Below are 18,108 nucleotides of genomic sequence, written 5' to 3' on the forward strand. Positions count from 1 at the left end.
TATTGGTGCCTATAATTAAATGTTTGTTACAAAACCGGATTTTGAGTTTCGGGGTAACTTTGATCACTATGGTTTTTAAGTACCTCACGTCTCCTAAATTACTGATATGGTGCCATTTAGCACAGAAGGCATAAACATTAATAACAGTAATTTTAGTTAGGATTAAACTATTTTTTTCAACGTTTTTTTTTCAAAAACATTTCTAATCAAAAGATGGACAATGTTGCTGCATACATCTAGGGGTAAATATTATAAACATTTCTCAATTTTTTTTTGGCCTCAAAAATAAATAAAATTTTGCCTTCATGCAACTCCCTAGGACCTCGTACTGTTCGCATGTTCATTTTTTCCATCAAATTTAACCATTTGATAGGGTTTTAGCCATTATTACTATACGGGCTTTCTCATGGAAAATTACCGTTTTTTTTCAATATCCAAAAATTATCACCAAATGGCCATAAAAATAACACTTAAACTAAATCTTAACAAAGAAAAAAGTTGTACTTTCACATAAAGAGATGTTTGTTTGTGAACCTTGAAAAAACCAGATATTTTAAGATTTTAAAATGATATTTTAAGTAATATCAAAAATCTACGAATAAAAATAAAATTGGTAACTCAATTTATAGGCTTTCAAACGTAGTAAACAGTTTTAATATATTTTAACTTCAGACTTAATTAATGATGATTATCTGCAAAAAATTATGCTGATCAAAGTTAACCCGGTGAACAAAGTTCCCCCAGTTTACGGTACCTCTAAGCCTATAAAAGAAATTTATATAAATAATAAATATGTAGAAGCATAGAAGGTGTAGGAAAACCCAATAAGACGGCACCATTATTCACAGTGGATCCTTATCATAACCTTTCCCTTTTTAATAAAATGACTGTACTTAGATGTTTAAATATAGATTCTCAGACGTATAGACGGATTCTATAGGTAGAGATACCGACTTGCCTTTGTTTCTGAGTTTTTTGAAATTCGAATAATTCTGTACTATACTGAAAGGTTGCTGATAGATACTAAAGAGTACCTTACTATCCATCCTTGGTGCATCCCTCATTGACTACTAGGACGTGGCCAGCGCCGTTATTTATAATTTTTTTTTTAAGAGAGAGCATCAGTTTTGTGCACTGATAAATTGTTAATCTAATCCCAAGCTCCACTCTTCGGGGCTCTATGCAAAATTGATGGCCTCGGTCAACCACGGAGTAGCAACCATTGGCTAGGTATAGCTTATTCTCCTGAGCCACTGCAGCGATTGTGGGATTCGAAAAGTACACCTTTTTGCTAAATAATGGTAACATGAGATTATTCAAAAGGATATTGATATAGTTTCTGAATTCTTCCTTTCTAGTTCTACAATTTAAAATGGATATGAGTAGTCAACCAAGCTAAGCTTTACACTGAAACTTTTACCCTGCTCACTGATAGGCAAAAGTAAACCCCAACTTAATGATATCCACTTAGCTCTGCAATTGACTGTCATCATCACCAGGTGATTGAACTTGAAAGCTCACCACCAACAACTTAACAAGTCGGGTGGCGTTTGTTGTTGGTTGACCGGTTTCAGTGTTCTCTTTTTTTATTTACTTCGGGCCCATGCAGAATTAACAATCGTAGGTATCAACCAAAGTACAGTACTCGCTCGTTTATCAGACAAACTCGGTTATCGGACGTTTTTGGGAGATGTGTTCAAAGCCAGGTTTACTCAAAAATCGGACAATTTGTTAGAATAATTTCAAAATATCATCTTGGATTTTTAAATATTTAAATATTTAAGTGAATATTTCACTAATTCGAAGCTTTTCTGTTCATTAATCAATGGATTATTGTACTTGGCTTGTCAATGCTGCTGTTTTCATATTGTTGTCATCAAATGTTTGTAGTTCTCAAACCTCATTCTATTAAGTTTCACTACGTTTTACTCAACGTTCAATAATATTTCAACTTTTGTGATGAAAAATAGTGTTTTGAGTCAAAAATTTCAAACAGGACAATGTTTCTTGCAAGGCACCCTCGGTAATCGAACGTTTTTCGGACGCACCCTTCTGTCCCTCAGTGTCCGATTAACGAGTGAGTACTGTACTTAGGCCGGATCATGCGTCTGGCTGACTTTATCACTCGTTCTTCTAATTTATGGCTGTCTTGATCTTATTCTACTAGCTACCTGCCATGAGTGAGGTGCAAGCCACGCCAAGACCAGTCGATTGCACTTGACAGTGCCCATTGACAATGGCCATAGATCACTTACGCTAAGGCAGTCATTGTGGTGTGTGGGCATCGCGCTCTAAAGTGCATCAATAATGACATGTATTTGTAGCAGATCCATAGGGAGTAGGTAGGCCTTGAAAATGAATCGACGCGACAACACCTGCTGAATGTGGATTTAGCGTTGTTTTTGTAGAGCACGCATGGCTTGCTGAAATATTTTACAATAGAATGAGAAAAAAGTGAATGAAAAACTAGTAGCCGAATATTGTGTCAATGTGACAAATAATTGAGCTGGTTCTAAGCAATTATGCAAATTTGATGGGCACTCATTACAATATTAGCTCGCAAGCCGCCTTAGGGCGCTCTCATTCATATTTTCTTGTGTGAGCTGTTGCCAGCTTGTCAACGTAGCTTATTTGCGCTGACACTATCACAAGTTTTTTTTTTCTTCGAAGCTGCATCTATCAAAATGTAGATCAGCGCATATTCAATCCTGAAATTTTCTTTATTTTTTCGGATCATCAATCATCAAGCAAAAAATTAAATTTTCTTAAAATCATCGAATATCAGGTTTGTCTCAATTCAACCGACCTGAAACATTGTTTCATCAGCTTTTGCACAACTAGTCGATCGATGGGGATTTTTTTTCACGTCATTTTGGCCAACAAATGTATGAATCAGACTGTGAAGTGTGAACTACTTGAAACTATCAGGCGCTTATCAGTTGTAACTCTTCAACACGTGCGTGAGATTTACAAGGAAATTTCGCTTTAAGTGATACCCATCAGATACACATTTGATATAGTTAACATTTCAAAGTGAAACGTAACAGTTGTTCCACAATTGTCTTCGGAAAAATTTCAAAATGTTTTTCAAAATTTTCGTCTTTGCGGTGGCATTGATTGGATCCGGTAAGAACCTTTACTCAGAGCTAACTATTTAAGAAAATAAAATATAAACAAAATTGTCCTCAAACGTTTAGCAACTGCTGTCGGTTGTCCTACCTGCGCTGGAATTGACAATTGTTACGGTCCGAACCCAACTACCGTGAAGGAAGAATGCGAGTCGGCTAAATCCCTGGCAGAGGTCAAAATCATGACGGCGGTGTATCCGAATTTGGAATCCAAACTGCTACAGAATGGAAAGTATCAGTGTTTCGAGTTGCAGTTAGTGTCCGCCAGTAAGTGAAATAGTGAAACTCCATTAAAACCATGATGAAACATCAATGAAAAATCTTTTCTACACAGATTTACAAATGTTTCGCAAAGGATGTCTGCCGAAGTCGGATCCACTTTTGTGTAGCAACGAACACAACCTTGGTGATTTTGTGGGCATCAATTGCACTTCTTACACTGCGGGCAGCACCAGTTTGCATCGAAATATGCAATTTGCCTTTGTGGGAGCCCTGTTTGTCGTAATCAAACGGTTGATCAATTAAACACTGTAAAAAATAAAACAAGCGCAGTTCGAAATAATTTTTTTTGTCTTATTTGGAGAACTGCCATGAAAGTAAGGCGAAGAATATCTATATCTGTTGTTTTACTTTTCAAAACAAAATCCCCGAGTGCGGTTTAAAAAAATACTAATAACAAACATGACTATATAAAATAGTTTCTTTCAGAGTACTTTCCTGGACCTCTTCACCTTGAAAATTTTTGTTTTTTTTTTACTTTTGCTAATATGCTTCTCACTCATCTCAGAAATTGCATATCGTCATAGCTATTTTAGCACAGATATTCATTTTTATGTACTGTCAAAAGATGATTCAAAAAATTTTGAACAACACTGTGAGAACGAGAAAATCACACACTCATTTTGAAGGTGAGTCGATCTAGGGTCATTTTTGAATTTCTCAGACCCTGGACACTAAAAAACTTCGTTTTGGTCCAAAACTCATCCATGATTTTTTGCAGAATTTTTAAGTAACGTCCACATGAGTAAATTTGAACTTTTAAGTTTGTATGGAAAAGTAGAATATTTTGTACTGAAAAATCAAGATCATTTTTGTTTTTTTTTTTTCTGTGGAAACGAGTCAGCTGATGTATTTTTGTGCCAATTTATAAATTCTTGGAAGAAAATTGTTCGCTGAACAACTTTGTCAAAGACCGTAACTTCGTATCTTATTAAACAAAAAAGTTATTAGCTTTTTTACAAGGCTCTGTCTTTTCGCATTGATAAACAGTAAATTCAATTGACATCACTGTTGGAGCCTCGCGAAGTATTGCATGACTACATACTTCGCGAGGCTCAATCAGGGATGTCAATTGAATTTATTGTTTATCATTGCCTAATAAGATACGAAGTTACGATTTTTGACAAAGTAGTTCAGCGAAAAATTTCGTTTCAAGAATTTATAAATTGGCACAAAAAACATCAGCTGGCTCGGTTCCACAGAAGAAACAAAAACGATGTTGATTTTTCACTACAAAATATTCAATTTTCCCATACAAACCTAAAAGTTCAAATTTACTCATGTAAACGTTACTTAAAAATTCTGCAAAAAATCATGAATGAGTTTTGAACCAAAACGAAGCTTTTTAAACCCCAGGGTTTGAGAAATTCAAAAATGACCCTAAATCGACTCACCTTCAAAATGAAGGGTGTTCAGTTTTTGAAATGTTAAATTGAAAGAAATATGTCAAGTTGATATTGACCAAAGTTGTAGGTATGTTCAAAAAGCTCCTATTCCTATAACATATTCTTTTCGTAGCATCTAACTGAAATTCACTTGGATAAAATTTATGTAGGGGACAGCGGGGTAACGTGGGCCATGGGGAAACCTGGGCCACTCTAAATATGTCAGCTGTGTGTTGAGATAAAAATCTCAATCCAATGTCGTTGACTTATGTACGTGTCATATGCTTCTTTTATTTAACTAGCCTAGGGAAATGTACTTTCATAATTAAAAAAGCACCCGCAAATTGCATCCGTGGGAGACCTAAAGTACATAACAAAAATATGCTCACTCGCTTATGATAGGGTTAGACACATGTTCCGCTTTTGTTACAAGGAAAATTTGTAGAATACGTATTTTTTCTCAAAATAAGCAGAATTATTCATAGTATGTATGTATGTATGTATGAGAACCCACCAGTGGCTGATAGGTCTTTCGACCCGTGTCGGTACGGGAAGTCTCGATCGCACATTCAAAAATTGTTCATGTTTAACTTATCAACAATAATTGCAGCACAACCAAGGGGTCCGTTACCACTGGCTTGGGACAGGTTTGACTCATCTTACACCCTTCAAACTGTTCTAAACAAATAAAGAATCCTGTAAAGGTACCTAAGTAACCTACTCATGATTCTAAATTTGCCGAGATACTCCGGCTGGCTTGAGCCCACAATCCATTGTATATCAGTTGTCCGATCGTTTGATGTCCTGTCCATTCCCCCCACTAAACCCCATAAGCTAACCCCACTAAGCTACCCCCAATTACACTTTTCAGAAATGGTCGGGTAAAACGGACACTGCTCAGAAAAGGTACAATATGTCGCTAAAATTGCTGTTAAAGTAGGTATTTTTGTGAGTTAAGTATTTGAAAACGTTTTAAAACCAAAATGGAACCAACAGGTCTGAGTCCACTGTGGTTTCGGAATTCCGTTATTTATAGGCACTTTCTTAACCGGAGGTCCTATTTTTACAGTTTTATGGCCTGTTTTACATGCCGAGCGCTTTTCGACCGACAATTGCTCTTGCCAAGGTCTTTCGAAGGCATATGGAAGATCAAACCGATGAAAAATTTAAAATACCTGGAGAAACTTATGTGTCCGTTTTACCCGACCTTGAGGTGTCCGTCTTACCTGCCTTAGCAACCTTTTTTTTCAAAACGTTTTTTGTTCAAGCCCTTTGACGGAAATTTGCTGATTTTTCTCCAGATGGTTAAAAAGAAGCCTAATAAACACTCTACCTTTGAAAACGGTCGAAATTTTCGAAAACTTTGCGAGTTATGAACTACTAAATGAGAAGAGAAAATTACATCAAATAATGGATCCTCAAAGTTTTTGTTTGTTTTGTTTACTATTATGGGACCTTACTTGCTATAAATAAACAAAGGGTCTCGAAAGTGTTGATACACTTAGGCGAACATATTCCCATCATTAGATTTTTGCAAACCATTGTTATTTTCGAAATATCGAAAGTGTCCGTTTTACCTGCTGTGTCCGTCTTACCCGACTTTCCCGTATAGATAACATTTGAATGATGAAAAGAATTATCACCAATGCATACACGAGAATATTAAAGGCATCATAGTAATCTTTACGTTGAAAATCTGTAAGCGAATGATTTCAAAAATATCAACATTCAACATATCAAATTCAAGCTAAATAAGAATTTTCAAATTGAAATTTAAGACATTTGTCAATAATTATTATTATTTATTTAATTTGTCAATAATGATAACTAGAATTTGAACTAAAATTTCCAAACGGTACAGGAAAGTAAATCTCCATGCTAAATATCTACTCAAAGCAATTAATGTGCATCCTAAAACTTTTAGAATATATCGATATCCCTTTTTAAGAATGAACCAAAAAGTAAAGGATACTAAGCTTCGGCTTTCTTCATTTTTCCAATTTTGACTAAGAGGACTGTGCGGACTCGTCCGCAGTCTGGAATGGACATTTGTGGCCGCTGGGCCACACCCGGCCTTGGGAACAACACTACATCACACTAGGCTTGCTCACTCACACCAGGACTGTCCGGGAAGAACAGCATCGGTATTCAAGGGCCTAACAGCTTGATCCAGCTTCGCAATAAGTGAAAACTGCCCTGTATAACTGTTTCTCCAATTATCGAAAAACATGAAAACACTTATTTCCCAGCCACGATTTTAACACACGCGGAAAAAAAATTATACGTCCGATTCCGTCAACGCCTACTTCAGCTCTCATTTTGAAGTTTTTAAAGATCATGACCACAAAAAATGTAAAAAAAGTGGTGTAATTTTTTTTTAAATCAATGAATCGTCAAAATGATTAATTCATACCAGATAAAATTTGAAAAGAGGATTAGAAAGTTGACGTAATTTGTCACATTTTTGCGTTTTTAGATTTTCAAAATACGAAACACAGAATTTTCGACGATTTTTTAAAGGAAGCTGTTTTTCGAACTTTAAGTCAATTTGCAATTTCTCAGACTTTCTTGCACTTAAATTCAACTTTGCACGGGATTTGAAGTATATAAACGCAAGATTTGCGTTATATTTGCGTTTATATTCACTAGAAAGGTAATTTCATACCGGCTCTAGTGGTGAAATTATATTAGCGCTGCGATTCTGTAGGGGAGATGAGGGCATAACGAGCACCCAGGGCATAATGAGCACTACTCTTTTCTACGAAAGTACGTATTTTCTTAAATAAATTTTAATGAGGATTTGTTTCGTACTTCCTATAGTATTAATTTTTCACAAAAAAAGGAATCTCCTTATCATCTTTACAGAGATATTTAAAAAAAACTAGCTTGGTTCTCAAGTTACGAAAATATTATAATTTTTGAGCACCACGAAATAAGCTCTTATGATCATAAAATAACCTTGATCTATAATGTACGCACTGCAACATGATGTACACATTGTTTCTCAACTTTTACCATCATAAAATTTTTGATTTTTCACATTTATCAATTTTAAAACACGTTTTTACTTAAATTTGTTGACTAGGGGCATATAGAGCACCATATTATCGAGGCATAATGAGCATTTTCTGCCGTCGAATCTAGCAGCGAATTAAAATTGATTTATAGCGCCACACCTTGACTAGTTTTCATCCGACGATTTAGCCTATTGGTAAGGTGTCGGAGAGGTAATCAAAAGACTAGCGTTAGATTTCTGTTCGAGGTGATTTTTTTCCATTTACAATTCATGATCGATTTTTTTATTGTTACATTATACGGCTAGTAGCATCATCCTCCGAACAAAGCACTTAATGTATGAGCGTGCGTGAATTGTTTGTATTCTACAAACAGACCTAGATTATTTTGTTATTGCTTTTTTTGATGAATCTACGACTCACCTGACTTCATCGAATTGAATTCGCTGCTAGATTGCCCAACATCTTGCCCTGATTAATGGTGCTCATACTGCCTCAGGGGGGGGTTCTCATTATGCCTCCACAGTGGCTGGTTTTCAGCTTTTGGCAAAATTTTTTAAAAGGCATTTTTTAACGTTTTCATCTAGTTTTTCACGTTTCAGCCCGTTGGGAATAGGCTTTTCAAGTGTCTGAACACGAAACAATAATGTAACCTCCATATTATAGCTATTTTCTATGGTTAAATAACCGTTTTCCTTAAGGTGGCCATTATGCCCCCATCTCCCCTACAAAAATATTTAATTATCATATTTTTCTTTAAACTTAAAAAAATTATTTGCTTCAAAAATTTTAGTTTTAATTGCAATATTTATTCAGACATTTCCTCTTGAACTCAATATAGTACCGAAAACTCATGATTTTTAAACTTCTCAAAAAACGAAAAAAAAAATCCCGAAAACTTTTCAAGTTTCAAATTTTGAGTGATTTAAAAAATTCAAGACTTTGTACTAAAAAAAATCAAGGTTTTCTACGCGACCCCCGACTAGAAAAATCGAATAACTGATTTTTTTTCCGAAAAATTTTCTAGCTATAAATTTGAGTGATTTAAAAAATTCAAGTTTTTTTACGCTACCCCCGACCAGAAAAATCGAAAAAAAGTTGCTCCCGAAGATTTTTTTTAAGTTTAAAATTGTGAGTGATAAAAAACATTGAAGGTTTTCTACGCGACCCTCGACCAGAAAAAATAATAAAAAAAAAATTTCTCGATAAATTTTCAAGTTTAAAATTTTTAGTGATTCAACAAATTTGAGGTTTTTTACGCGATCCTCGATCAGAAAAAAGATGTTTTTTCCATAAAATTTCAGGTTTAAAGTTTTGAGTGATTCCAAAAATTCAAGGTTTTTTTTTACGCGATCCTCGACCAGAAAAAATAAAAAACAAATTTTTTTCCCGGAAAACATTCAAGTTTAGAATTTTGAGTGATTCCAAAAGTTCTAGTTTTTTTACGCGACTCTAGACCAGAAATATCGAAAAAATAAAAGTTTTTTCCGAAACTTTTTAAAATTTTGAGTAATTCAAAAAATTTAAGATTTTTTACGCGATGATATTTCAAAAGCAATTCTATCTATTAAATCAAGAGCTGCAGGTTCAGATGGAATTCCTCTTAAATTTATAAGAATTCTGGTACCATCGCTTTTACATCCACTATGTAAACTTTTTAATTCCATTATTAAAACCTGTAAATTTCCTCGAGAATGGAAGGTCTCTAAAATTATACCTATAAAAAAAATCAAATAATAACGAATTGACCAACCTTCAACCGATAAATATCTTGTGTGCATTTTCTAAAATGTTTGAACGCATATTGAAATGTCAAATTCAAAACTTTTTAAGCTCCAATAACCTACTTATCGAATATGAATCCAGTTTTAGATCTAAGCACAACACTACTACCGCACTAATTAAAGTACTTGACTGACGATATATACTTCTCAAAAAGCTATCGGATCAATTCATGTTTTCAGGAAATTCTGTTTTATTGTTAGAATCATACTTGAAAAATCGAACACAATTTGTTAACTGTGGTAGTTTTTCATCGCGACTTATGCCTATGATTTCAGGGTTCAATCAAGGATCCATATTAGGACCAATACTCTTCTCAATGTTTATAAATGACTTGCCAGCGGTTTGTAGAAGTTGCATAATCCATATGTTTGCTGACGACGTTCAAGTATATTTTTCGGTAGCTAGATCAAATTCATCTTACAGTACCTACAATTTGTCACCTCTTAAAATAGTAGGATTACTTACGTCGAAAAAGCTTCAAATATAGGTGTTATAATCCAAAATAATCTCCAATGGACATCATTTGTCAACGCTCAGTGCTCCAAAATATATGCTACGATGCGCATGCTGAGACTAACCTCATATTTTTTACCCGTTAATACCAAGTTAATGCCAAGTTAATGTCCGTTAATTATTTTTTTATATTTATTGTCGTCAATCAATTGTAGACCGTTTCATTTACAAATACGTTTATAACTAGTTATATATTATGCCTAATTAATCCGGAAGAATTGTTTTTTAAGTTTATTTCTGTTCATTGTAACATCTAGATTTTCATAATACATATTATAGCAGGACATCATTCTGTGAATTGGTACATTTTTGGCATAATTTGTTCTGTGACTATTGATGTAAAATAAATTCCGGTTTCTTAAAGATCTAGTGGGAGCATAAAAGTTAAGATGTGTATTTAAATTAATAAGCATGCATCGAGATTCATATGATGGAAGGGGTAAAGTCGTCCAGCCTAATTTACGCAAGGCAAACAACAAGAATTGCTTTTGTACTGACTCAATACGATTTATGTGAACTTCTTGGTATGGAGACCACACTACACTGCAGTATTCAAGGAGGGGCCTAACGTAAGCTACATACAAAGTTTTTATTGTGTAAGAATCATTAAATTGTAGACTAAATCTTTTGACAAAACCAAGCATATTACTTGCCTTGTAGATAATATTATTAAAATGGACAACGAAGGTTAGTTTAGAGTCCAATAAGATTCCTAAGTCTCTCACTTGACTACACCTTTCAACTTTATTTTGACCTAATTTTACTGATTCTTGTCTCATTACTTGCTTTCTCGAAAATGATATTGAGTTACATTTTTTTACATTAAGCTCTAGTAAACATTTTGAACACCAGGTATAAAAACAATTTAGTCCACGTTGAAACACTTCAATATCCGATGGTTTACGTATTACCAGAAAAATTTTCATATCGTCTGCGTAAATTGAAACATTTAAATCTTTTGAGATGTAGTCAACATCGTTAACAAATAAAATAAACAGTAACGGGCCAAGATGAGAACCTTGAGGAACACCTGATGTTACATTTACAACTGGTGACAGACTTCCTTCAAATCGTACTCTTTGTGTTCTACCAGTTAAATATGACTGGATCCATTGCAAAAGTCTATGATTAAACCCAAGCTTAGCTAACTTGATAAGTAACAAAGGAATGTCGACCCTATCGAATGCTTTACTAAAATCAGTATACAATGTTTAAACATAATTGCCGTTTTCCATCGCTTTTATAGTAAATGTTACAAAATGTAGTAAATTACTGGTCGTAGAACGGCCTTTGAAAAAACCATGTTGTTTATTCGAGATTAAATTTTTTACTTGTGAGAATTTATTTCTATTAATAATGGATTCGAACAATTCAGGAATGCAGGATAATAAAGCAACACCACGATAATTTCGTACATCAGATTTGATGCCACTTTTAAATATTGGAACCAAAAAAGATTCTTTCCATATTGCAGGAAGAATACTTGTTTCCAAAGAAGAATTAAACAACCAAAATAATGGTTTGGCTATTTCTTTTGACAGCAACTTTAAAAATTTGGGGGGCAAACCATCTGGACCTGGACCTTTTGATGAATCTGATGCATCCAAAGAAGCAAGTATTTCACTGAGCAATATGTTATTGACATCAACATTTAGTAACGGATCACCAAGATATGAGAAATAATCAAAATCTCGATCATTGTCGTCATGCGTAGTATAAACTTCTTGAAAAAAATTTGCAAATAGATTACTGATTTCGTTTTCAGTATTCCCTATTCTGCTTTCAAATTTCATTTGAGATGGGAAATTTTGAGATTTTTGCTTTTCTTTGACAAAGTTGAAAAATTTTTTAGGGTCCTTCTTTATATTATTTTCTATCAAATTGTTGTACTGCTCGAACGAATTTTTAATTTCAATGTTCAACTGCTCGCAAATGGCCAAATAATTTGAGCGATTCACATCACAATTATCTTTTTTGTAAGCTTTATGAGCTATCTGCTTTCTATTTTTGAGATTTATAATTGTTCTATTGTACCATGCTGGAATTTTAGATCTTTTCTTTATACTTCTTTGTTTTTTTGGTACTGTCGTTTCTAAAATATCATATATAATTTTGTAGAAATCATCCACTGCTTGTTCTGGGTTTTGGTTTCGAATTAATGATTGCCAATCTACAGCATTTAATTTGTTCTTAATACTTGCGTAATTGGCTTGTTCAAAATCATAGTATTGCTCAGATAAACCACTATCCAACACTGTGGAGTTTTCATGTATAAATATGGAACATTCTATTGCAGTGTGGAACACTTCGTTTTTCCACAGCGGAGTAAGTGACTCAGTCACACAGAAATCATCGGTCATATTAGTAAAAAGTAAATCTAAATAGCAGTTATTTTGATTTCTGATATGATTAACTTGATTAAGACCTAACTCTGCGCATTTGCCAAAAAGGGTACTAAGCGTTTCATTTTCTCCTACAATTGGGATTAAAAGTGATTCATTTTCTTCATCATTAATAAAATTTGCCGCTCGTTGATTGAAGTCCCCATAAATGTGTACATTAGTTTCAGGTTCAAATTTTGATAAAATGTTTTTAGCAAATTCAAAGAATAGTTCATACGAGTCTTTTATAGCGCTTTCTGGAGGGAAGTAGACTGAGGTAAAAATATGTACCATCATGTCACCATCTACCGCCCAGTTAAGCGGTTTTTCAACTTCAAACATGTGTAATAAAAAAACGACGGCAGATTTTTATTCGCTTTCTTTTCTAATACATCTCAAAACTGCTCTACTTCAAATAAAAAATTTAGTGGAATGCGAAAAATGTACGCTTTTAAAAATAATTAACTAAACGTTGAGGTGTTCAACTGGCCCTATTACCGCCCACTCGACTTTTTCGGGTATCGATAATGTTTTCTTAAGGAAAAACTATCTAACAACACGGAAACTGTTCTTTTTAATATTGTCCATTTAACGAGCTGTCAAAACCATATTTTGGATCTTAAGAGAATACATTTTGTGAAATCTTTCCCGCAAATTTTGTACAAATTTTAACAAAGTGCGTTGACTGACAAAATGATGATTCCCGGCAAACAGCCTCAAGTAATCGGTTACTTTCAGCGATAAAACATCATTTTCTAACGTAATCAAACTAAATGCTTCTCACAATTTACAATTTTGACACAATACATGCGTTAAAAACAAAGAAATTGTGCGTGACCGGTAATTAGGAACCCACACTTTTATTTATACACCAATTACCGCCCATCACTAAACGCTTCAAAAACAACAACTATTGAAAAAATCGAAAATTTTCCGATGCAAATCTATTCTACAAAAACCAATCTATCGTTTCAAGTCGATTGTAGGACAAATAAGTACTATTTAGTAAACAAAACCCCTTTTTCCCTAGGAGCACAGTTATGCTTAGTTCGCTAACAGGCGTCGAATTCAATAATTTGACCGGAAACGAAAAACCAAATATTTTATTTCTGGCTATAGTTAGCATAATTAAGTGGTGATTTTTCAGTGAAATGGTCGAACAATGATGCCGACACAGAACACAGGTCTTATTTTTCTAGAAAAAATTCCAGTTTTTTCGAAATACACACAAAAGGGTGATTTTGGGCGGTAAATGGTGTCTGGGCGGTGAATGGTGACTTGATGGTATTTGATTTTCGATTCCAAACCTTCTTTTTACCCAGAATTCACCAGCCTGAGTCATTTAACTTTCGATTGAGCTCCACTTCTAAGCTTGGGTAATCAGGTGTCGGAGGTGAGGGAGTAGGGCAACGGGCAGAGGCTATGTTAGCCGACAGTGACTTCAATTCGTCAAGTATGTCGAGTTCCAACATTGGATTTGACGTAATCGTGCAACTTGATGCGATTTCCATGGACAACTGCTGCAATTGAAGCAATTCCTCATTGATGTTGCGCAGGTCATTGGATAAACCTGACGTCACCGAATTTACCGACTTCGACAGGCATTCTTTCGAAGCAAACATAACCGAGTCGAACAGAGATGTCGCATGGTTTTTTAGCGCCGCGACTGATCCAGCTAAGGTGCTGTCTTTACTGATGGTCACAAGCTCTTGTTTCATTGCTTGTAACGTTGATTCCATACCCTCGATCGCTTCTAGGATCATGTTCGGCTGATCATGACTAAGCGCAAAGCGGTGCGCCACTTCCGTATTTTGGTGAATTTGTTCCGCAAGTTTTTTCTGTTGCTCGACTAAAAATTTAAAATCAAGTTTAGCATGTACAAACTCCTGGCATGATTCGCAGCACGGTAAGATATATGTACCGGGATCTGCTTTTTTGCTCCGGAAAGAGTTCCTTTGGGTAATGATTCCCACGCAGGATGCATGAAAACTTCGCGGGCAACCAATACACTTCCACATTATCGAATCCGTAGCAGAGTCCAAGGTGCAAATATCACACTTCATGCTGTTCATTTTGTAAGCAAAATTAATAATCGGCAAAAGGTAATAATCGTCGCGGGTCGCAGACAAATATAAACACGCACGCGAAAACAAAAAACAAATGAACACAAAGTGTAGAGGAGCGATTAAAACACGTCCGAACTGATTGACGATCGATTAGCGAGTTAATGTTAGTTAAAGCACTGATTGTTCCGCATTATGTATTTGGAGCTGAGTTTCTGATCGGTGCTCCTTCTAATCTTATGAAAAAGCTAAAAATAGCATTACATAGCTGCATTCGATTCCCAGACAATTAGTTAGTCACCATAAAATGCATATTTTCGGCACATCTTTTAACAATTTTTACAAGTTGAGAGTTAGCATCTTTTTTTTACAAGATTATTAAATTGATATGTCCTTCATATTTATTCCATAAACTCATTCCCGTAAGAAGCAATCGTTTGTTAAATTTTACTACACCACGGCATCACACTGACAGTTACAGCAAAACTATCATTGTCAGGGGCATTGCTGTTTGGAATTCTCTTTCAAACAGCATTCAAACCAGTAATACTTTGAACTCGTTCAGACGAGAGTGTCATAACTTTTTCAACGGGAGGGATCAGAAAGTTTAAAACATTTGAGAATTATAGTGTAAGAAACATCTGGTTTTTTACCTTTGAAATACTAAGTGTAATGAACTTAAAAGGAATAAAATTACTAACTACCTACTACAAAAATAAATAAATAAATTAGAGGTGAGTTTTATGGCACAAATTTTTATAGGCTCCCATTATAATAATTATGTAGTTTTTCACACGTGCAGATTAATTTGCGTGTAGGAAGTTCGGTGAATTATTTTATGATTCATCGAACTGCTTGCCAAATCGCTCCCTTATCGATTGCATTGATAACGAATGTGTTTCGAATGTTATCATATTTAGCTAGGTATAAAGCAGATAGCATTTGGACTTGGAAGTAACTAGTATCGAAAAAAATGTTGCGACGACGCCATCAGGTTGTGTATCTTGTTCTTTCAATTGCATTTTGTGCTCTGTTATCCGGTAAGTAGAGTAGGATTGTATCCTGTTTTTGTGATAATTTATAATTCCTTTTCTTACAACCGTATAGTTACCGCCACCATTTGTCCCCAGTGCGATGGCTCCGAGGGCTGTAGACTTCCCACTAATATAACGTGCACTGACCAAAATGCACAAGCAATGTTCCTCAAACTTCAGACCATTTTACCCAGCTTACCCAACACGATAATAAGGAATGGAACCTATGGCTGTGTGTCAATAGATTATCAATCTGAAAGTAAGTTTTTCCGTACGAAATTTCATCGAATAATTTTTAATTATATTTTTTATATCATTTAGTTCGCCCATCGATTGTCACTCGTGGGTGCCTTTTTCCGGCAAATCCCAATATTTGTGACCAACCATTGATAGATGATTACCACACCCACTATTGGTGCTTTTTTATGTATTCGAGTGAAACGACGGTTACAAGTGCACCACCCACGACACCAATTCCACCCAACAACGGGGACAATGGTGGTGCCTCCACTTTGAAGTTGGGTTTTGGATTACTCATTGGATGTTGGACACTTGCGATGATTTTAAGTTTAAACTGATTCAAGCTATTTAATTGGAAGATGTTTTAGTAACCAAATGCTCTGTATTAAATTCAAGGATGCTCTCGAAATAAACATTTTATAAACATGTGCTGCTGTCAATACAATGAGTTTGAAAATTTCACTAACGACTTACTTCATGTTTTTCTATGGATCAAAATGATGAACATGCCATGAAACATTAAATTAAACGATCAATTGTAATGGATGAGTATTGACAGCTGTGTATATAAGTTTGAATTGTATCTATTTAGTACGGGACTTGACAAAAGTGTTTGGAAAATGCTGCTCCGTTCTCAAGTGATAATATTTATCGTTCTATATCTACTAGTAGTTCCAAAAGTCAGTAAACTGTTCAAATACAATATTTAAATAAATTGAGATATTTTTAACATCACTACCATCCGTAGCTCAACGCAGCCGAGGCCGTTCAAAACAACGAACTTACACAAGAGGCCCCAATTCTTAAAGTCAATCATCGACACCGATCGAGGGAACGAGGCGGGGGCCGTCGTACAACATGCAGCACGACATCCACAACGACAACAACGGCCAACCCGTACGATCAGCAAACCTATGGGGCCTGGGTTTTCCAAATTCCCGTGGTCTATAATGGCTGAAGTCTATAATTTGTAACCGGTTGGTTACAAATCGTTTGATTTTTGTTTAATTTTGTAGTTTTAAATATTTAGCTCTAGAAAATTCATGTTCTTTGTCCAGTCTGTCTCACAACAAGTTAGCACCATAGTAGGCTACATTTTACTGCTGGCTGCTGTCATTCCACAGAGGAGGAAAAGGAGGAAAGAAAAAGAGATAATGGAAGGCGAAAAGGAAGCTTGCTTCCGTAAAAATCGCTCTCTTCTGTACCAGGCGTCCGTGAGTGTAGTCAAGTTTCTGTATAGTGTTTGTGAATGTCCACGGAATTCACCCGAATACCGGTTTGACCTCTTCACGGTTCGGCCCTCTGATCCCTTGTGGTCTCGCGCCTCAACGTAAAGGACCAGCAACAACGTTCTCGGGGTCTGAGGACCCCTAAATACCAAGGAGAACTTCCCTTCTCGGTCTGTCCGGATACGGGACACTCTCGTGGGCAGACCGATTAAAAGCCTATGAAGGAAGACGCCTGCAACGACCGAGTCCAGCAACGCCCACTGGCGCCGACGGTTTTGGCACCCCGTCGATACGCCATTACATCGACGGCCCTCCTGATTCCGGAACAACAACGTCGAGACGCAACAGCAACTGCAGTATAATCACGGTTAGTGAAACAACTACACGCCACACAAGACACAGAACATTGTTTTATACACACAGACAATACGCCACAAGAAAACTTTAATAAAAAAAACATAGAAACATGAAATTTCCAGATTTGTGTATTTTATCCGTAAATGTTCTTGGTTACCCAGTAGCCAGCCGGCCCTGAGATTCCGTATTCTTAGAGTAAGGCTATGATCATTTAGTATCCGGGCAGTTTCAAACCTCTGTATTTTAAAAACTATTGATTTGATCGAAAAACTTTCTATGGAGGAAATGAAGGTGTTATTATGATAGTTTATGTAAAAATATAAAAATAATAATTTGATGACAAGAAATACTCTTACTTTATGATAAAATATAATTTTTATCTTTGCACACTTTTTTCAGCCATGTATTGACCTATTATTTTTACCACCGAAGCTAAACCTTTTCAAAATCATGATATTTTACACAAATTTATCTGTAAAAATCAATCGGAATCTGGTTGGAACCTTTTCATGAGTAGGCATCTCGAAGAATATGACCTCTTAAATTCGGGTTTAACATAAATTTCTTGGTCCATCAGAACACATCTGTTATATTGCGTAAAACCTGGTTGCACAGATTGCGATCCATGGAACTGCTAATTTTAAGTTAATTCCCGGGTGTCCACTTGACAGGAAACACTTTTTGCCTGTCGGAAACGGAT

General features: G+C 35.4%; 2 protein-coding genes across 2 annotated transcripts; both read left to right on the forward strand.

Annotated features, from left to right (window-relative positions):
* The first annotated feature begins 2,973 nt into the window (after positions 1-2,973).
* On the forward strand, positions 2,974-3,690 carry LOC129758369 (uncharacterized). Its single transcript, XM_055755869.1, has 3 exons — positions 2,974-3,126; positions 3,198-3,395; positions 3,463-3,690. The coding sequence occupies exons 1-3, from the start codon at positions 3,081-3,083 to the stop codon at positions 3,651-3,653; spliced, it is 435 nt and encodes a 144-aa protein (XP_055611844.1). The 5' UTR covers positions 2,974-3,080; the 3' UTR covers positions 3,654-3,690.
* An 11,778-nt stretch (positions 3,691-15,468) lies between these two features.
* Positions 15,469-16,248, forward strand: LOC129757211 (uncharacterized). Its single transcript, XM_055754347.1, has 3 exons — positions 15,469-15,588; positions 15,656-15,841; positions 15,904-16,248. The coding sequence occupies exons 1-3, from the start codon at positions 15,522-15,524 to the stop codon at positions 16,158-16,160; spliced, it is 510 nt and encodes a 169-aa protein (XP_055610322.1). The 5' UTR covers positions 15,469-15,521; the 3' UTR covers positions 16,161-16,248.
* Positions 16,249-18,108: the final 1,860 nt, after the last annotated feature.

The sequence above is a fragment of the Uranotaenia lowii genome, chromosome 3, assembly GCF_029784155.1.
Source record: "Uranotaenia lowii strain MFRU-FL chromosome 3, ASM2978415v1, whole genome shotgun sequence".
In the NCBI taxonomy this organism is placed as follows: domain Eukaryota; kingdom Metazoa; phylum Arthropoda; class Insecta; order Diptera; family Culicidae; genus Uranotaenia; species Uranotaenia lowii.

What these genes read in the sequence shown, in the direction of transcription:
- LOC129757211 (XM_055754347.1), top strand. Translation starts at nt 15,522, where the DNA reads ATGTTGCGACGACGCCATCAGGTTGTGTATCTTGTTCTTTCAATTGCA. An exon ending in ATTTTGTGCTCTGTTATCCG is followed by an intron (nt 15,589 to 15,655) that starts GTAAGTAGAGTA and finishes ACAACCGTATAG; the next exon opens with TTACCGCCACCATTTGTCCC. An exon ending in AATAGATTATCAATCTGAAA is followed by an intron (nt 15,842 to 15,903) that starts GTAAGTTTTTCC and finishes TATATCATTTAG; the next exon opens with TTCGCCCATCGATTGTCACT.
- LOC129758369 (XM_055755869.1), top strand. Translation starts at nt 3,081, where the DNA reads ATGTTTTTCAAAATTTTCGTCTTTGCGGTGGCATTGATTGGATCCG. An exon ending in GGTGGCATTGATTGGATCCG is followed by an intron (nt 3,127 to 3,197) that starts GTAAGAACCTTT and finishes TCAAACGTTTAG; the next exon opens with CAACTGCTGTCGGTTGTCCT. An exon ending in GTTGCAGTTAGTGTCCGCCA is followed by an intron (nt 3,396 to 3,462) that starts GTAAGTGAAATA and finishes TTTTCTACACAG; the next exon opens with ATTTACAAATGTTTCGCAAA.